The sequence below is a fragment of the Anneissia japonica genome, unplaced genomic scaffold, assembly GCF_011630105.1.
Source record: "Anneissia japonica isolate Jap-2015-1 unplaced genomic scaffold, ASM1163010v1 scaffold287652_len36108_cov121, whole genome shotgun sequence".
In the NCBI taxonomy this organism is placed as follows: domain Eukaryota; kingdom Metazoa; phylum Echinodermata; class Crinoidea; order Comatulida; family Comatulidae; genus Anneissia; species Anneissia japonica.
Genome location: NW_022749767.1, coordinates 13,546 through 34,288, shown reverse-complemented (window position 1 = coordinate 34,288; position 20,743 = coordinate 13,546). Strand labels below are relative to the sequence as shown.

General features: G+C 32.1%; 3 protein-coding genes across 4 annotated transcripts in view; all 3 read left to right on the top strand.

Moving 5' to 3' along the window:
* Positions 1-2,557: 2,557 nt before the first annotated feature.
* LOC117121209 (protein NLRC5-like) lies at positions 2,558-9,572 on the top strand. Its single transcript, XM_033266333.1, has 6 exons — positions 2,558-3,188; positions 4,924-4,974; positions 5,523-5,567; positions 6,168-6,215; positions 7,902-9,443; positions 9,532-9,572. The coding sequence occupies exons 1-6, from the start codon at positions 3,086-3,088 to the stop codon at positions 9,570-9,572; spliced, it is 1,830 nt and encodes a 609-aa protein (XP_033122224.1). The 5' UTR covers positions 2,558-3,085.
* On the top strand, positions 9,543-13,055 carry LOC117121210. Of its 2 annotated transcripts, none has more exons than XM_033266334.1 (2): positions 9,543-10,957; positions 11,213-13,055. In XM_033266334.1, exons 1-2 carry the CDS (start codon positions 9,587-9,589, stop codon positions 12,602-12,604), a joined length of 2,763 nt encoding a protein of 920 aa, XP_033122225.1. In that variant the 5' UTR covers positions 9,543-9,586; the 3' UTR covers positions 12,605-13,055. The 2 variants fall into 2 exon arrangements, with proteins under 2 accessions (XP_033122225.1, XP_033122226.1); XM_033266335.1 differs by having other exon boundaries at positions 9,543-11,918; positions 12,274-12,443.
* Positions 13,056-13,893: 838 nt separating this feature from the next.
* Positions 13,894-20,743, top strand: part of LOC117121208 — a gene marked incomplete at its 3' end in the record, with an annotated part of 19,631 nt that continues 12,781 nt past the window's right edge. The window contains exon 1 of the mRNA XM_033266332.1: positions 13,894-14,017. Within this exon, the coding sequence (XP_033122223.1) occupies positions 13,894-14,017 (124 nt within the window). The remainder of the gene's footprint in view (positions 14,018-20,743) is intronic.

Here is a 20,743-nt window from a genome sequence, read left to right as displayed (position 1 = left end):
AAGTGTACAAATATGTACTAGAATATAAGGTTACATGGTTCTGAACTGTACACTGTTAATGTTATACTCATTTTAAATATCAAAATAGTCGCACAATGTTATAGTGCAATTTTGCGCTTGGGCCATTTTTGGGACAAAATATCTTACTAATTAAACAATGCATCCCTTTAACAAACTGCATAACTGCAATCAGCACAAAAAGTTGTCTTAGAATGAAAGGTTTCATGCCTCTAGACCGTTTACAGATAATATTATGCTCATTTGAAATCAATCGTAACACAATTTTATTGCACAATTCTTGCACTTGGGCCATTTTTGGGGCATAATATCTTACTAATTAAACAATTTATCCCTTTAACAGACTGCATAACTAAAATCAGCACAAAAAGTTTTCCTAGAATGAAAGGTTTCACGGCTCTAGACAGTACACGGATAATATTATGCTCATTTGAAATCAACAATAAATACAATTTTATTGCGCAATTCTTGCACTTGGGCCATTTTTGGGGGGACATATCTTACTAATGAAACACTATATCCCTTAACGAACTGCATAACTGAAATAAGCACATAAAGTTGTTTTAGAATTATAAGTTTGAAGGGTCTAGGCAGATTATTTTTAATATTATCGTTATTCAAAAATTAATTTTATCACATTTACGCACTGATACTGTCGCAAATTGAAAAATATACCCCTTTTCAAATCGCTTTTTAAACATGAAGGGATAAAGACACCAAGCTGATATTTGGAACATCTGATCATCATATGTAAATTAATTAATGGTGCAAGTTTTAACAACAAGCGTATTTGCCCACAGGGTCAAAGGTCACCATGAAAATGAGGCATTTTTGTGCATTTTTTGTCCCGAATGACCTTTTGACCTACGATTACCCCCTAAAATGATAAGTTAAAAATCCGGAATTTTTTGTGGGGAAACATTTCCAACTATATATTAATAATTTGTTGCATAAGACCCATTTAATAACTGATTTGGGTATTTTAATGGGGTCTAAAAATGGAAGAAAAATTACACAACCAAATAAGTTAGGGTGTTTACGAACCAATATTTTCGTAACGGGGTCCGGTATAACAAAAGTCATGTCATATTCCTGTTCTACAGCTAAAAGTTAGTTTAGATATCAATTTTTAGTTAATTATCTTTATTCTATTTGAAGATATGGCTAATTGAAAATGCAACTTTACAAATATGTCATAATTGGTAGCTAAAAAGGGGTATGACCCTAAAATTTCAAATGGCCGTAACTTCTAAACGACTTGGAATTGGCAAGTCAAATTTTGGGTTTGTTCGTCAGACATGTTGGTGCACATTATATCCGAGTTTCAAGAAAATCTGAGACGGTACCCAGCCATGATTTTCTGAAAATTTGTTGAGTTGGCACGGAATGACCCAGTTTCTTAAACTTAGTTGAATCAGAGAACAAGTTCGTCATAGATGTGATATAATCAGTTTTCTTCATTATCGCAACACCATTTCCTTTATCAGGTTTAAGAATTACATACTTATTACGTAAGATTTTAAAAGTATTAATACGTTTGGCATCACAATTTAAATTTCGGTTATCAAAGTCAAGAAAGTTACATGTCATTGCACGAATTGAGTTCTTAATTTTCTCACGTTTAATAAATGATTTAGGTAGAGCATCAGCATTATTAAGTTGTTTAAATGTCGTCTGTAATGTAAGTAATAAATTAGGTTTAATATTTTCTAGTACTAACATTATTGACAGCTCCCGAAACCGGTCTATCCTATTGTTTAAAGAAGCGTTCGCTATACGTAGACTACACCCTTTCCTTAACAATGGGCTCAGAGCTTCAAAAGAGCTTTCTTTGTTTTTGTAGGTATCTTTGATCATTAGAGTAAGAATGCTTTGATCTTTTGTTTAAATCACTGCTATGTCACCTACTAGAGGTAATGTTTAAGACTCATTTTGTAAACAACACCTCACATATTCTTTACATAATGTTAAGGTAGTGGCTGTCTCTTATACACATCTAGATGTGTATAAGAGACAGGTTGAGGGTTCTGTACAAAGATCTTGCTGAGTTTAAAGCAGAATTGGAGGAAGCTAAATCTGCATTTGATTTATTCCAAATACTAAGAGTCGCCGACATTTTGAAAGCAACAGACATTTCAGTTTTATTTGAAACAATTGAAGTAACTGGATTAAGGTATTTGAAGGACATAATTAAGGCGTATGACACATATCCAGATGAAGTAAAGATCACTCGATTTTCAGCACATCGTCAACATCTGATTGCTCTTGGAAAAGACTTATCTACCATAGATATTCAAAGGATTAGACAGAAGTACGAAGTTCCAGATGACTTCTGTTCTAATTCATGGAAACTGATCACATTTCTCGAAAGTGAGGGTATTGTTTCCGAAGATAACTTGTCATCGTTTCTCATGAATTTGAAAAGAGTTGGTGAGTATGAAAATTATTTAATGATTTTATTTCCAATACCAGCTTACCAATTCTGTAATGTTGCAATCTACAGTATCTAGACATTTTAGGGAGTTAGGAGCCCGAGAGACACCGTTCTAAGTGGTTGAAACCTATAGTACTTGATATTTTCTGTTATTTCTTATAATTAACAACAAATATACATTAAGTTAGAGAACTCAACTAACTGATGACATCTAAACATTTAATACTAATAATGCGTCACTCAATCACTTTAATGAGGATTTATTTACTTCTTTACATAACAATAATTATTTTCAATATACTTGTAAGTAAATATATTTAGTTTCTGAAACAACAGTTAATTTTTAACAAACATCAAAATAAAGACTTGCTCCAAGTCCCTTATTAATTTTTTTTCATACTGGACAGCGTCACCAACAACCAAGTTTAATGTAAATAAAATTGCGCTATTTCAAAAACTTCTTTACAGCAGGGTTTTTTGTTTTCTATAGTACTATTGGCTAGTCCCAATATATGGCCAGTATAAATGTAAACTGACTAGAATTCAGGTGCCCACATCAATCAGTTTATTTGTACATTAACCATTTTTGGAACTTACAGCTAAGCTGTTCTCCTAAGTAGGAAAAATTATGCTATGTATATTTTAGTTATGCTGCTAATGCACAAATTGTCAATTTCTATTTCCTCAATAGGTAATGAAAAAGCATCAACAACAAAAAGACAAAAATTAGACAAAGGTATGTAGTGTACTGGTTGCTGAATAATTGCTTATTATATTGAATGAATATCTATAATGGTTATAACATAGTTCTCCTGATATTTATTATGAATTAGGACAATTCTAGACGAGTTCTTTATTTTATTACCATCCTTGTATTAGTATAAATAATATCAAATTGCTCAGGTAGGCAAATAAGCAACAAAGCTAGATAAAGAAGATACTGAACTTCAGAGAGTGAAGAAAAAAACATGAATTATATGCATGATGCCTGTACAGTTTAGCCTTCCGCCTGCCTGTAGACACATGGAAAGTTTTGCTGTTTTAGTATTATTAATATCAAGCATTTAAAGCAAAAGTAGGGTTATTTGAAATGCTGGAAATGACTATATTGCACACCATTGTTTTGCTCTCTTACAGGTAAATCAGGAAAATCTAAACAACAATTTTGATTTACATAGTTTAATACAGATGCAAGTGTACATATGTGAGCTGTCATGACAAAATGAATCTTGTGGTACAAAAAATGAAAAATTAGTGGCACATTTTATAGACGAATATTAGATATATTTTGTTTTGGTCTTTGAATTATGTTTCTACAGTAGGTTGAGTAAAACCATTTTTAAGCTGAGATGTCTAAAACCATCACCTCTTAAGATAACAACAACAACTAATACCATTACCATTAATAAATTTTGTGTTGGTTTTCCTATCAATTCTGAAAAATAGCTTTTCAAAATGTGCTTCAAAACCATTATCTTAGGTAAATCAGTTCAGAACTTTTGCTGCTATTAAATATACAGTATATATTAAACTTATCAGAAACAATTAAAAAAAAATCAAATTTTGTCAAAACATCACTTCTTCAATATAACAAATTAGCTAGCATACCACAAGACTCATTTTGTAAACAACACCTCACATATTCTTTACATAATGTTAAGGTAGTGGAGTATATGGTCTACTGATCTCACACTAATGTTTTGCTTATAATGCCCAATGATACATTTTACAGACAAGTCAGAACAATCAGTACAACCACAAAGGTCAAGGGCAGATGAAGGCTGTCTCTTATACACATCTAGATGTGTATAAGAGACAGACTATATACAGTACAGTAATTCACCTGATATTTATTATAAATTTAAGTTATTCACAAGTATTTTGAAGTTCAATTTATATTTATTTGTAAAGAATACATTCCTGGCACAAATTTAAAAAATACAAAGACCAAACAAAGAATTATTCAAATCATTTTTTTTTTGGTTGGCTATGACTGTAGTACTGTTTTATTGGTAATAAACCAAGCACAATTTGATGTAAACTTAATTGAGACTTGCAAGCTTTCACTATGTAGACGCTCTAAGCTAAATTTGTGATGACGTACCAGCTACAGTGCTACATCTAAGCTTAGCGATTGGCTATTGTAATGCATAGAATTAGGACAATTCCAGACGAGTTCTATGTGTTATTACTATCGTTGTACAGGTATTAGTATAATATTGAATTGCCCATGTACAGTAGGCAAATATTGTAACAGACCTAGATGAAGAAGATACTGAACTTCAGAGAGGGGAAAAAATGTGAATTATATGCATGATGGCTGTACAGCTTAGCTTTCCGTCTGCCTTTTGATACACGAAAAAGTTTACTGTTTTACTATTATTAATATCAAGCATTTACAGCCAAATTATGGGTATTTGAAATGCTGGAAATGACTATATATTGCACACCATTGTTTTGCTCTCTTACAGGTAAATCAGGAAAATTTAAACATCCAAGAAAAATGCGAAGATTTGACAAAGGTTTGTGACTAATAATTAAACATCTCTATTTTGATTTACATAGTTTAATACAGATGCAATAGTTTAATACAGATGCAAGTGTACATATGTGAGTTGTCATGACAAAATGAATCTTCTGGTATAAAAAAATGAAAAATTTGTGGCACATTTTATAGACGAATATAAGATTTTTTTTTTTTTGGTCTTTGAATTATGTTTCTACAGTAGGTTGAGTAAAATCATTTTTAAGCTGAGATGCCTTAAACTATCACCTCTTAAGATAACAACAACAACTAATCAATTTTGTGTTGGTTTTCCCATCAATTCTGAAAAATAGCTTTTCAAAATATGCCTCAAAACCATTACCTTGGTTAAATTAATTCAGAACTTTTGCTGCTATTAAATATACAGTACAGTATATATTAAACATATCAGAAACAATTTTAACAATTCAAATTTTGTCAAAACATCACTTCTTCAATATATCAAATTAGCTAGCGTACCACAAGGCCCATTTTGTAAACAAACCTCACATATTCTAATGCACATAATTATTGTTTCCTCAATAGGTATTGGCGAAGCATCAATATCGAAACAACCAAAGTTAGACGAAGGTATGTACTGGCTGCTTAATAATTGCTTGTTATTTTTAGTCAATATCTGTAATGATGTAAATGTATAATCAATGAATGGATATTAGTCGGTATAATTCATCTGATAAAATGTATTTGTGATTTACTCAATTTTGAGTTACTCCAAATAATGTTTTATAATGTATGTTATTTACAAAAAGTATTTCTAGAAATCAGCATATATATAATAATAATAATAATAATACATCAAAAAGTAATTTAATTTAATGTTTGTTTTATACATCACTGTTATTATAGGCTTGCTTGTTTCTCTACTATGCAAGCTTGGACATCAGTGTGGGGTAGGGGGAAGGTGATGATATCTGGGTGATTATAATTATTGATAAAGTAAACAATATCTTTATAAATAGTTCCTATCAATTAAACCCACTATATTGATCATTTGAAACATCCAAATTAATATCATAATTTAATCTAAAAATCAAAAGTTTATATTTTTAGGCGTCACTGTTTAAAAAACCATAACAAAAATATGGATTATAAAAAATAATTGAACTCAAAATGAATATATCTCACACTAATGTTTTGCTCATAATGCCCAATGATACATTTTCTTTACAGACAAGTCAGAACAATCAGTACAACCACAAAGGTCAAGGGCAGATGAAGGTGTATTTATTTAATAGCAGATTATATTGAAATTTTAAGTACATTCTAACAAGAACTAAATTATTCATAGACAAGTTATAGAGTAGTTACATATTACACACTGGAAAGTAGTTAAGTTGCACGCTTCACAATACCGGTACTGTTACAAATGTACAGTAGATGACAAGTGTATAAATTAATTCAAAATTGAATATCAAAATTGGCATTAGCCTATCAATCAAATTAAAATATTGCAACTGAATGTTTAAATCATTAAAATTATACAATATTTGATCTTCAGTTGCATCATAATTTGAGTGGGAGGCAGTGGACAGCGGGGCCCAAAGCAGCAGGTGTCTGTAAGCATATTTCTAATTAAAAGAAAATTGTGTTCCCAGTCAACAATGGGAATTCTTAACATAGGTGATCCAACAAAATTTGCAATTCAAAAATACCCAGATCACCAGATCACAAGTGGGCTTCCTCTTCTTCATCTCCCATATCCATTTCTGGACCTCTGACTAGGGCCAAGTATACCCTAGCCCTACTATAGCACAAGGTTGCTCACTTTACTCAGAATTACAACAGGCTTGTATAGGGCTAATATTTTCCTTCTAGCCTAGAACCCTGACTCATGCATGATGTCACTGTTCTTGATACCGCCACCAACACCCCCTTCCCCTGCTTGTTCTCTCGCACCTCGCATTATCCACGCCCCCCCTCCCCCCCCCCATTGTTAAATCCTAGGATGCACAACCTACTCTTGCCTGAAGCTGCATTGGTCCAGTATTTGAATGTACATGGAACACTACTATGAGTTTAAGCTGCTGTATGTGGTTTAAAAAGAAATTTAAAATCAAACTAAATATTTATTGTATTGACATTAATGATGAGAGTAATGATAAAGCTTAGGGAGGTGGTAATGAAAAAGAAAGAACAAGTAAATAATTAGAGCTACAAAATTGTTTTTGCAATCATTATGAAAATGATAATACTAGGAATAGGTTCAGGGATGGACAGTTAAAGGAGGGTCTACACCACCTTAGCCCCATCATGGTTGGGAGCAGAGACACAACATTTTATGGCACATATAGTTAGCCTGAAATGGCAATCTCAGACTTTAATTTTAATAAATATTTTTTTTCCTTAACTTTTTAATTTAAAAAGAATAGAGACCTCAGGTAGGATTCCCTCACCCCACCCTCTTTCCCAATTGAATAACTTGTTCGTTTATTCATCTAGATGAAAATTCTGGATTTGTATCAGAAAATGGTATTGAAGTCATTGAACTGAATGATGTAAGGTAGAAGTGTAACAGGAACTTAATTATATAAATAATAGCTATCGGTTAATTTCCCATTGATTTATAATCAGGCGGTACTGGGGTGGGACAACTTGATTTCCTGCTCCACAACAAGTCATCCATTCATAGGAACCTTTAAGAAGAAAGCCTACCTAAAATGGTCTAGATTGGCACAAAACCAGCTAACTCTGGTTTTGAATATAGGAAGATTGAAACATTAATATAGTATACAATGTATGCAGTGTTCCTTGAAAGTTTATATTAAGTATAATGTTAGTAATAATAATGTAGGTTATATTATTATTATTTGTTTTGAACTATTTCAGATATAATTATCAAAGGTATTTGTTTTTGAACTATTTCAGATATAATTATCAAAGGTATTTGTTTTTGAACTATTTCAGATATAATTATCAAAGGTTCCCTGATGACAAGGCAGAAAGAATTGTATCGGAATGTGAATAGAATGACACCAACAATTTGGCATAAATTTCATGAGTTAGATATTGCAGATGTTTTTACTGAACTCAGCTTACTGCAATCTAAAAAAGAAGACAAAGAAATACAAGACAAGTCAACATGCACAAAAAAAGAAGGTAGACCCACATCATTAACAGAGGCATTAGAGGTTATTAAGTCAACAGATTCTTGTAAGGTATTAATAACAGGGGAGGGAGGAATGGGTAAGACTACCCTCCTTAAATATATTGCTTATCAGTGGGCTACTGATGATGAACATGTCCTTGCTGATAAATTACTGTTTCTGATAAATATCAGGGAAATTAAAGAAGGTAAATCATTCTTGGAGTTAATTATGGATGAAATTGATTCAAAAGAAATAATTTATAGGAACAATTTGTCATGTGACTCATTTAACCCAGTTGAAAGGTTCTTGGTCACACATGACGATGAAATAATATTTTTGTTAGATGGATATGATGAGTTAGAAAGAAATGCTAAAGACCCAATTGATCTATTTAAAAAAAGAGAATTGCGAAAAAGCATGGTAGTGATAACATCTCGACCTGACAACACAGCTGATTTGATTAAATACTGTGATGTACATATTGAAGTGAAGGGATTCAGTCAAAGTAACATAAAGAAGTATATTCAAAATTTTTTTCGTTCAATCAGTGAAATCGAAGTTGGTAAATCTTTAATGAAAGAGTTTGGACTTGATTCAAAGAGTACAAATTGGGGTGGTAATCACAAAGAAGCATTTGAATTGTGCTCCTCTCCACTGTTATTGCTTCACATTTGTACCGTATGGGAACAAAAACGTGTTCTTCCCACATACTTGACCGATCTTTTTAAGGAAGTCATTTGTTGTATTTTAAATCAATATCTAAACAGAGCTGGCAAAAAATCGGTTATTAACAATTTTAAGAGAATTCCAGATCAATACATATCTGCCATTTTAATTTTAGGAGAGTGTATGTATGAAGGACTAAAGGAAAATATACTGTCTATTGACAAATATGTTTTGTCAAATATGGCAAAGGATAAAGAATTACTAAACTCAGCACTGGAACTTGGGTTTGTTTATAATGATACCCCTGCTAATCCAGGGAAAGAGGAGATGTACACACCCCCACATAAATTAATTTCAGAAGCACTAGCAGGGCTGTACCTGTCTACAGAAATTCAGAAAGGGAGTTCAAAGGTTGAGTATGAGGAAATCAGATGTAATGAATATTTAAATATGACGAGGATGTTTGCAATAGGATTTTTAGGTGCTGATGCTGATAAGTTGCTGAAACCATGGTTAATAATCAGGGCCTCAAATTATTGCTCAATAGTACAATGTTTAAAACATGTAAAGAAAGAGAATGAAGATGATATTTTAGTGAAATTGGATAAGCTCATGTCCAACGATATGAAAGCACATAGTGAACAAATGTTGGAGTCATTTAGAAGTCTTATAAATGATGGCAGAGACATATCAAGTATGCATTTATTCAAACTCATGAAAAGATGTAGCATTGAATATCGTCCTTACAGTATTGAAGCAGCAGCAATATCTTTTATGAATAGGTGCAGGGAAAGGCGGTGCCAACTTGTTGTACATACCTTAGTGTTATTACAAGTAATGAAACAGTATTGGACACCAGACCTTCTACTTAATTGTATTTCAAAATGGGAAAAAGAAGAAATCAATTTACTTTCAGTTGAGATGAAAAAAAATCATTTTATATATAATTTGACTTTCATTAGCTTTGATTTTCAACTGAGTTCAGCATTCTTAATTCATTTCCTTAAATATGCAAGTAACTTAGAGAGCTTGCAATTATGGAGTCACAATATCCAATATGCTAGTCACAGATTGGTCACAGGTACTATACTCAATGCAGTTATTAATGATTTGGACAATGCCAATATAAAGTTAGAATTAGAAACACTTGATATTCATGGCATTGATCTAAATGATATTGATGGAACATTACTGGGAAAATTATTTAAAATAGCTCCTAAATTAAAATGTCTATATGTAAGTGAGTGTAGGCTATCAGGTTGTACTTTGGGGGCAATGATCACAGAATGCCAGAACAGTGAAGATACAGTATGCAATAGTCACAAGTTGGTCACAGGTGCTATACACAATGCAGTTATTAATGATTTGGACAATGCCAATATAAAGTTGGGATTAGAAACACTTTATATTAGTGGCAATGATCTAAATGATATTGATGGAACATTACTGGGAAAATTATTTAAAATAGCTCCTAAATTAAAATGTCTAGCAGTATGGGAGTGTAGGCTATCAGGTGGTACTTTGGGGGCAATGATCACAGAATGCCAGAACAGTGAAGATACAGTATGCAATAGTCACAAGTTGGTCACAGGTGCTATACACAATGCAGTTATTAATGATTTGGACAATGCCAATATAAAGTTAGAATTAGAAAAACTTGATATTAGTGGCAATGATCTAAATGATATTGATGGAACATTACTGGGAAAATTATTTAAATTAGCTCCTAAATTAAAATGTCTAGATGTAAGCAAGTGTAAGCTATCAGGTGGTACTTTGAGTGCAATGATCACAGAATGCCAGAACAGTGAAGATACAGTAGACCATGTTTTGAAACGCTACAGGCTTGTACTAAAGGGCAATGGCCTTTCAGATATTGATGGTACATCAGTTGCTGATTTAGTCAGGGTACATTGTCATTATAAATTTGGTGATGATGATTATGATGATACAATTTTCATTCTGTGTGATTATTCTCTTACTTTTGATAACATAGAAAAGCTTGTTGAATCAGTAGGTGAAAATATAACATTGGATTGGGAAAGTATAGATCTGAGTAGGATTAACCTGTCTTCAATAAGTGGAATAACATTAGCTCGCCTATTTAAGATCTGCCCAGTGCTGGACCATATTGACATGAGTTACTGCAGTTTATCACTCAGCATTGTTAATGAAATGGTAGAAGAATGTTGTAGGATGAATGCCAATATAAAGTTAAAATTACAAAGACTTGATATTTGTGGCAATGATCTAAATGATATTGATGGAACATTACTGGAAAAATTATTTAAAATAGCTCCTGAATTAGAATATCTAGATGTAAGCGAGTGTAGGCTATCAAGTGGTATTTTGAGGGCAATGATCACAGAATGCCAGAACAGTGAAGATACAGTATGCAATAGTCACACATTGGTCACAGGTGCTATACACACTGCAGTTATTAATGATTTAGACAATGTCAATATAAAGTTAGAATTAAAAAAACTTGATATTAGTGGCAATGATCTAAATGATATTGATGGAACATTACTGGGAAAATTATTTAAAATAGCTCCTAAATTAAAATATCTAAATTTAAGAAAGTGTAGGCTATCAGGTGGTACTTTGAGGGCAATGATCAGAGAATGCCAGAACAGTGAAGATACAGTAGACCATGTTTTGAAACACTACAGGTTTGTACTGGAGGACAAAGACCTTTCAGATAGTGATGATACATCAGTTGCTGATTTAGTCAGGGTAGATTGTCATTATGAATTTGGTGATTATTATGATGATTATGATGGTTATGATGATGATACAATTTTCATTCTGAGTGATTATTCTCTTACTTTTGATAACATAGAAAAGCTTGTTGAATCAGTAGGTGAAAATATAACATTGCATTGGTATAGGATAAATCTGAATAGGATTAACCTGTCTTCAATAAGTGGAATAACATTAGCTCGCCTATTTAAAATCTGCCCAGACCTGAAGCATATTGACATGAGTTATTGCAGTTTATCAGGCAGGATTGTTAATGAAATGATTGAAGAATGTTGTAGGATGAATGTAGTATTCAACGACAACATGCTTAGTCTAAAGGGCAATGACCTTTCAGATATTGATGGTAAATCACTTGCAGAGTTAGTCAGGGTAGTTGGAAAGTTTTATTATGAGGATGGTATTTTCAGTTGGAGTGATTATTCTCTTACAGCTGGTAACCTAGAAATGCTGGTTGAATCTGTAGGTGAAAATATAATATTGAATTGGGATAGTATACATTTGAGTGGGATTAACCTGTCTTCAATAAGTGGTAAAACATTAGCTAGTCTATTTAAGATCTGCCCAGTGCTGAAAGATATTGACATGAGTAACTGCAGTTTATCAGGCAGCATTGTTAATGAAATGATGAAAGAATGTTGTAGGATGAATGTAGTATTGAAAGACAACATGCTTAGTCTAAAGGGCAATGACCTTTCAGATATTGATGGTAAATCACTTGCAGAGTTAGTCAGGGTAATTTGTCTGCATTATGAAACTTTCAGTTGGAGTGATTATTCTCTTACAGCTGGTAACCTAGAAATGCTGGTTGAATCTGTAGGTGAAAATATAACATTTAATTGGGTAATGATAAATTTGAGTGGGATTAACCTGTCTTCAATCAGTGGTAAAATATTAGCTCACCTGTTTAAAATCTCCCCAGACCTGAACCATATTGACATGAGTAACTGCAGTTTATCAGGCAGGATTGTTAATGAAATGATGGAAGAATGTTGTAGGATGAATGTAGTATTGAAAGACAACATGCTTAGTCTAAAGGGCAATGACCTTTCAGATATTTATGGTAAATCACTTGCAGAGTTCAGATTATCCTAATGTCAGTCAGTCATCTTGGAATCTCTACATGTAAAATAAAAATAGTGTAACTACATATTACAAAATTCTCAAGTTCTGTGAAACATCAGTAGTACAGTACCTACAGAAATTGTGCCTAATTATGGACGTATTATTGAAATAAACAAGGGCACTACGGAAATTCATCATCAATGCTAGACACAAAAATATATGAGTTTATATACCGAAAAATCCAGAACAATTATTTTTCCATCAAGACCTACATTGGTACACTGTGTATTGAATTTGGGTGTTTTACACGTGCTCAGCTCATTGAATAACTCTTTCAAAAGATTTAGGTGAGTTTAAGGACCATGTACACCTGTTGTATGTTGAAGTCAAGTAGTGCTGCATTGTGGCTGACACAGGTCCCCTTGGACAAAGCCCAAATTTATACATTGTTTATTACATTTGGAGACAATTATTATTATTATTATTATTATTATTATTATTATTATTACTGTTATGTTATTAATATTATTCTGCATTGTTTATTACATTTGGAGAGAAATGAAGAATTATTATTATTATTATTATTATTTCTACATTGTTTATTGTATTTGACGACAAATAAAGAATTATTACTATTTTTTTAATACTCTATTCATGCTTTCATTAGGCATCAAATAGAAAGTTCAGTACAGTAGTTGAAAATAACATGAAGCAATAGCAGTACTGTTATAAAAACATTCATGTTAAGGCTTTTGTCATAATATAGAGTACCACAGTCGTGTCATCACGAAGCCAGGCGCCGCTCTCAACAGATGTTGGTTACTGTTCATTACACCTTAATGGCTTCATAGGCTTTCTGGAATAGGCATTTTAAAATCTAATATTTTGCCATCAAAATGTACTAGAAACACAAATGCTTGCATTATATTAGGTATCAAACACACTCATCAATTAAAATTTACAAAGAAAAAAACATCTTACTAATTATGTTATAAATTGGAATCAATGGTGTGTCAGTGAAGAAAATGGCATCCGGTTGAACGCTTTTTGCAACGATAGCAACAGAGTAGTGTCACATGGTATCGTGACGTAACACTGTAGTACTCTATATTATATTTACAGCTAAGATTATTAACACAAAATAGTTAAACAGTAATTGTATTGTAAATATCGTTTTTGAGTCAGTTAAATTTATATTGTTGATAGTCTGTATATTATATATAATATCTTGACTGTTTAATGATTGAATATTTATGAACAATAAGGTAATTATATTAGCTTGCCTTGTTAAGATCTCTCCAAACCTGATCCATATTGACATGAGTTACTGCAGTTTATCTGGCAGGATTGTTAATGAAATGTTTGTGGAATGTAGTGTTATGAATGCAGTGTTGGATGTCAACATGCTCAATCTGCAGGGCAACAACCTTTCAGATGTTGATGGTAAATTATTGGCAGAAATAATCATAGTATTGCATAAGCCTATTATCCCTTTTATTTGGAGTGATTATTTTCTTACAGTTAACAATACGGTAATTATAATTATGTTATTAATATTTAATGAATTTTAATTGGGCAATGATAAGTTTGGATTTTAGCAAGTTTGTACAGTGTCTTCATCTTTTGGTTGTTTTATGTACTCTCAATACTGTATATTGTTGATATATATTTTTGCTTATTTTTATATTTTTGAGTTTTAAATTTTGACTTTAACATTTATATTCTTGATGTTTTTGTCCTGCCAAGGAAAGCAATTTACATGAATGAATTATTTTGAAATCATGACAAATAAATTTATCATCATTTTCAGTTTGGTGGTTATTCTGTAAGGTACTTAATCTGGCAGTAACACTCAGAGGCTCATCAGTTTTATAATTATATAAGTTTTTCATTATGTAACATTCCACTGATAGTGATATATACAGTACTTTGCTAGTTAAAAATTTCATCTGTATTATATATTTTAAGAATAATTAATGATTAATATTTTTTATCAACTACTGTAGATTATTTTCTGTTAAAGCAATTTTATTTGTTTTAAATTATTATTGTGTACCAAACCATAGATACGAAAATCCTAAAGACGACAATATCATATCTTAGGTAGTGTCTCCTGAATAGAGGTACCCCTATTCAGGGAACAACTCTATTAATAAGACCTTTTTTTGGCACCAAATGTGTTAATAGTGGTTTTACTGTGTGGAAGTCTAGAAGTAACCCTAAGAGGCCCATCAGTTTTATAATTTTAATATACATTGTTTATTATGTAACACATTCCACTGATAGTAATATAACTTCAAGATTCAAGATTATTTTATTGTCCACAATACAGAAATTCTGTTTGGGTGGAACCAAGTCAATACGTACAGATACAAAAAAAATAATATATACAAACATCCAAAATATAACAAGGAAAGCAAAAAGTAATCCGTATAAATATGGAAAAAAGGATATGGCATATGTATAAACTGTACAGTAAATAAATACAATTTGCAAGTTACATTACATGTGTAGTTTATAGTGAATATACTTCTGATGAACTTCTGTTGATTATTTTATAATTAAAGCAACTGTATACCTCTGTGAACATGAATAGACCCATCAGTTATATTATGTAACATTCCACTGATAGTGATATACTGTACTGTACTTTGCAAGTTACATTAATACAGCTGTAGTTTGTTTTTAAAAATAATGATTATACTGTGGATTTTCTCTGGTTAAAGCAATTGTGTACCTCTTTGTTAAATTATAGATGTGTACCAAACCATAGATGGCGCCCTCATTCCACTCTCATCATGACTGCCACTACTCTCAAAATCTGTTTCCACTTAGCAGAAGTATATACTCTTGGATTTTTTAGTAATTTATGCACAAATGCAACCTGAGAAAATTATATAATTTATAGGCAGTGGCTATTTTCACACCAGTCTAAACAAAGGCGTAATTCTGATTGGATGTTATTTCATTTCATTTCTTTAGGCACGAGGGCCAAGGATATGCCAATAAGTGAACTTAATCACTGTCCTACGTGGCATATCCATTTAACAACAGGGGACTTAATGGACCAGTATACCGGGGTAACCCCCTACTCTTCTCGAATGATGTACCGGGTTCTTTAAAGTGCACACGAGCCAAATGCGTACACTGGGCCTACAGTTTAAAGTCCTTATCCGAGAAGACTTGTTCCACCACCGGAACCATTGGCGAGTGAGCCGTTCGAACCAACGCCGATATTAGAGCTAAAAGTCACGGTGCCCCTGACTTAACCGCTCGGCCAATCAACTCGTCAAATTGCCCCTAATCAATCTATACACAAAATAACCTCCAATCTCTAATCAGATGTAGTGTAACAATAGCCATTGGCTTTAATTTACAAATTTTTTTGGGCATTTTGTAAATTGTTTAACCATATGTGATTTTAGTAAACTAGAAGCAATTAAATATTGAAGCAGATTTGTTAACTATAGTCATACTCACAATTTAATATTTTTTGTTTGCTATTTTGAAGTTTGAACAACTATAAAATAATTTTTTCTTTTACTTGAATATTCAAAATAAACATGATTTAAGAAATTCATGTCAAGTGTTATTTATTTGCATGTACAGTACCATGTGAACACGATTATGAGCTGTACTGCACTAAGCCTTGAAGACTCTCCCCCTCCCACTACCAGGGAATTTACCTGACAGTAAACGGTTCAATAAAAATTCACATTAGGCCTAAAGTACATTTTTGTGGAAAAGCTAAATTGCGATGATATATAGAATGGTTAAATGTATAAAAAAAGAACAATAACATTCAAAAGAAAACTGGAATGGACAAACATTACGTTTTAGATAAATATAGTTTCAATTTAAAAGACATCAAAATTAAATTATTAGAAAAATTACGACTGAGGCTTTAGTCGCCCTCTTGGTTTGTTCCCTTTATCGGACATGTTGGATCCCCTGTGAAAAATTTCTTGAGCCAATGCTGCTGAACAAATTTTAAACAACAGACTGATAGCCAGTGGCATAATTACAACATGTTTATTGAACCTGGGCTCCACGTGCACCGATATATAAGGACCCCGCTTCCTTGAAAAAAAAGTCTTGTAACAATTAGCAATTTTCAGAGGAAGACAAAATGTTATGCTGAATACATTTAAGCAGAGAAAAAATAAATATATATATATATATACTTTTTTACAGCTTGTTTTGCAAAACTATTTTCTTTAAAGATCAATATAGAGAAGAGCGGAAATATGAAATAGAATTTTGTTTTCTTATTTAGCCAATTTGTTTGGCCAAAAAGATCCAAATGAAAAAATAAAAATAAAATTGCATTGGCGAATGTAAACAGTATAATAATGGGATGGTTAAATCATGGAGGAATTCCTCCATTATTAAATGCTTTACATTATATAACTGAAGAAATATACATATCTTATTTTTAGAAATTTTAAGGCAGCGGCGGGTGTAATAAAAAATAATTTTTTCTGGAATTTCCATATTTTTACATTTTTTGGCAAATTAGGTGCGTTAATTTGGCTGGAAAAAAAATTTAATTTTATTCAAAATCATCATAATGGGCGGGCGGCAGGTTTGCTAAGGTAATGGTTTTGTCTTATTGGCAAATTAAAAAAAAAATGTTAGTGGTAGTTGGCTTGCGAAACAAGGTACTGCATAAGAAGGTTTTACCATTCCCGATCAATCAACAGTACCCTCGTTGTTTATATTTAAGTCTACTCTTTATTAGAATTTGGTGAGTGAGTTTTTGTGCAATGAACAATGGATCCTTATCTGTTAAAGCTCTGTCTATCAAAATTTATGTGACAATTGTGATGTGTCCATATATGGGCATGATGATGTCATATTACATCCAAATATGGGCATGTGACATTTATTTGTCACATAAAATTTTGATAGTGTAGACACAGCTTGAGATTTGATCTTGATCAGCATCGCTTTTTCTGGAGAACACAGCTCAAGACTCAATATTATTGTGATGACAGAAAATGAAATTATTTATTTTATTCTTTCTTGCAATCAAAAAAAGTACAAAAGTACTTTACCGAAAAAGTAAAACAAAATACAGAACAAATTGCAAGGGAAAATAACAATAAACTCAAATTAGTGCCAAGGAATAACCAATTAAGTGACAGAGCCACTGTCACCATTACAAAATATAAGATATGGATAATAGAAAAAAATTATCAAAATTAATTACAACAAAAAGAATGCATAAATTACGCAAATACAGTATTATTATTGTATGTGATTATAATAAATTATTATTACAGTAATTAACTTTATGTTGTTATAATTAATTTATTAAATGACATTTAGGGGATTTTAAATTTTTAAATCAATTTCTTATTTTACTTTTAAACAAAAAAGATGTGAGAAAAACGAAAAAAATTTCCAAAGGTCTGCAGGAAGACTATTTCAAGTTCGGTCAAATCAAATTGGGATACAGTATTTTGAAGTGTCATTCTGAATGAGTATTTGAATGTTTGTTATTAATAATAAATTTTTGAAAATATTAAAAAAAAAAAAAATTTGCAGACATATAAAATTGTAATATTATCTCTTAAGTGAAGAAATTGTCAATATTTTATTTATTTTTATTTTATTCAATTTCCAGGTAACAATCCAACAAAAATATAACAATGAGAATACAATATCCTGAGGATTACCATGAGTGCAAGCACTACACTATCAGAGAGCAGCTTTCCATATTGCGTCCTTATGTACCGTGTACAGTACTAAACGTTAAAACTACAAATTAGATATTTAAATGAAATGCTAACATTTTATGATAAAATTCAGTAAGAAACAAGAACTGTGGAACAATAACTGTCTCTTATACACATCTAGATGTGTATAAGAGACAGACATAAAATAATATTATACATTAAAACTGCTGAATTAACTAAACAATATTTAGTTAAGTTCATTAAGTTATTAGATGATGACTTTCCACACCTGGTGACGAGCCCGGATTTTGTGAGCCATGTGCGTGAAACCCTGAAATAATATCTGATTCTACACCCTCGACCTGGGCCTGACCTATTCCCAGGGGGAGGGGGGTCAACCAAGATAGTATAGAAAGATGGATGTGGGTGAGGATATGATAATATGAGGCGTGCATCCCAAAAACCACTAGGCCTACGACTTCGATCAAAAAGTTGCCTATCAAAATAACGTTGTTTTGATTACCAATCCCTAATATTGAGGTCTAAAAGCACATTTTGGACCACAATAAGCCATAAAAACTCCCCTGTGAACCCTACCCCCTTGTCGTCAAAATTCTGGCGCCGCCATTGCCATAAATCTGCTCCAAAATTTGTTTGTCATGTTTTATTTAAAAGTTGTTTTTAACTATATATTGACCAATTTATTCAGTAAAATTACTGTTTAAATAAACGCCCGTTAAAAAATGTCCCCTAGAACCTATTTTAGATTAAACGCCTCCCTTCTTGAATAAATGGCCCATGCATTTTATTTTCCTTCGAATAAATACCCTTCTCCCCCCACAGTACTCCACCACCCCACTATCACTTCTAAACGACTATAAAAAAAAAAATCCTGATTCAAATCTAAGTAAATATTTGTTAAATAGTGTACAATGTGCTGTCACAGTGCTGTTGTGTTTTTTTTTTTTTTGTTTTTTTTTAAACAGTTGCTCCAGATTTCAGTTTAGGCCTGTTTATCATATACATGCACCACACATTTTTTCAATATTAAAAATGAAAGAACTGTTTTCTTGGCAGCTTGATGTACTGGCATTGAAGTCTATCCAGCTTTTTAGTTTTCTGCACCTACCCCTCATTGAATAAAACAAATCTAACGGAAACGACATTAAGCTTCCAATAGGTCTTGTATTTTGAACAAATATACAACCCTCATTCGTACTCAACTATGATGTTATAAGGCCATTGGCAGCCTATTTGTTCACTTCTTGATAGAAATAATTATAATTTCCATACCATTTCAAAAATCCCAAGAATGAATGAAAAATTAACAAAAAAATCACAAGATCCCAAGGTGTCAATAAAAATCCCAATATCAATAGTGGTCACACTGGTGTTGAGTTGCACCAATGCGTACAAGTTGACGAAATGATGAATACTGTTTTAATAATAAAAAAACCTTTTAATAATCTTTCTTTGATATTAAATAGCTATGAAATAAACAGTTAGAAACTATAGAGGGCGTGCTACCGCGTTTGATATCCCCAGTGTTTTTGTCGTCAAAATATCCGGAAAGCGTGCATAACCGAAGAGGAAAGCACGTCGGTCTTGCCAAGGTAATTACCTTGGTCTTGCACAATGGCATTGCACGATCTACAATGTTAGTAGTCTAAGGGCCTACGAATGAAGCAAGATTAGCTTAAAAAAGTTATCTTCAGAAAGAGTACGTGAGTGTTTTGTATTAATTTTAGAGACAGACACGCATCCTTCTCTAGTGAGTAGGCATTTGTTAACTGATTAATCTTTACTGTTCCATAATAATAGGCCTTCGTATGCACTTTTGTACTCCACCCTAACCTTAATCTCAACTCCAGCATTGCTATCTTAGTTAAGGTTAGGGAGGGTGGAGTACCAAAGTGCATTATTAGCACAGTTCTAGTCATTTCAGATCTCAGTAGTTCATTTTACAGAAAAATAATCATCCAATTTTTTAATCTCTGCCAAACACTAAAACAAAGGTATGGCCTTTAGCCACGCATATTGGAAAAACCAAATGCTAAAAATAGTCATGAAATTGATATTTGGAAAAAACCAAATGCTAAAAATAGATTACGGTCGGTGAATACTTGAAAAACAGATCAAACCAACAATAGGCCTACAATTAGTAATAAATTACAGACCTTACTTTAAATAAGTTATATTCCTTATTCACTTCCATTTTCTTGATTTTACAGTTAGTACCTCATCACTCTTTATCTACTGGATATTTCAATTTTTTTTTTTTTTTTAAGCACCATGAATGAGAAGACATCTACGATATACAAACATATACTGGATTGAGCAACATGGTTTAAATTATAGCCTCTGTTGATCTGGGGGCTGTACTACTACTATGTCTTAAGACAAAGTCGAGAGGTATAGTGCAGCCTCTGGCTATAATTTGAATTATGATCTAATTAATATCCTAGTAAATATTTGTTAAATATTGTAC

Excerpts from the sequence above, each read along its gene's own strand:
- LOC117121209 (XM_033266333.1), top strand. The coding sequence starts at position 3,086 with ATGTATATTTTAGTTATGCTGCTAATGCACAAATTGTCAATTTCTATT. Across the intron at positions 3,189-4,923 it reads AAGACAAAAATTAGACAAAG|GTAAATCAGGAAAATTTAAA; the intron begins GTATGTAGTGTA and ends GCTCTCTTACAG. Across the intron at positions 9,444-9,531 it reads TGATGGCAGAGACATATCAA|GTGCAGGGAAAGGCGGTGCC; the intron begins GTATGCATTTAT and ends TTTTATGAATAG.
- LOC117121210 (XM_033266334.1), top strand. The coding sequence starts at position 9,587 with ATGAAACAGTATTGGACACCAGACCTTCTACTTAATTGTATTTCAAAA. Across the intron at positions 10,958-11,212 it reads GTTGTAGGATGAATGCCAAT|ATAAAGTTAGAATTAAAAAA; the intron begins ATAAAGTTAAAA and ends GACAATGTCAAT.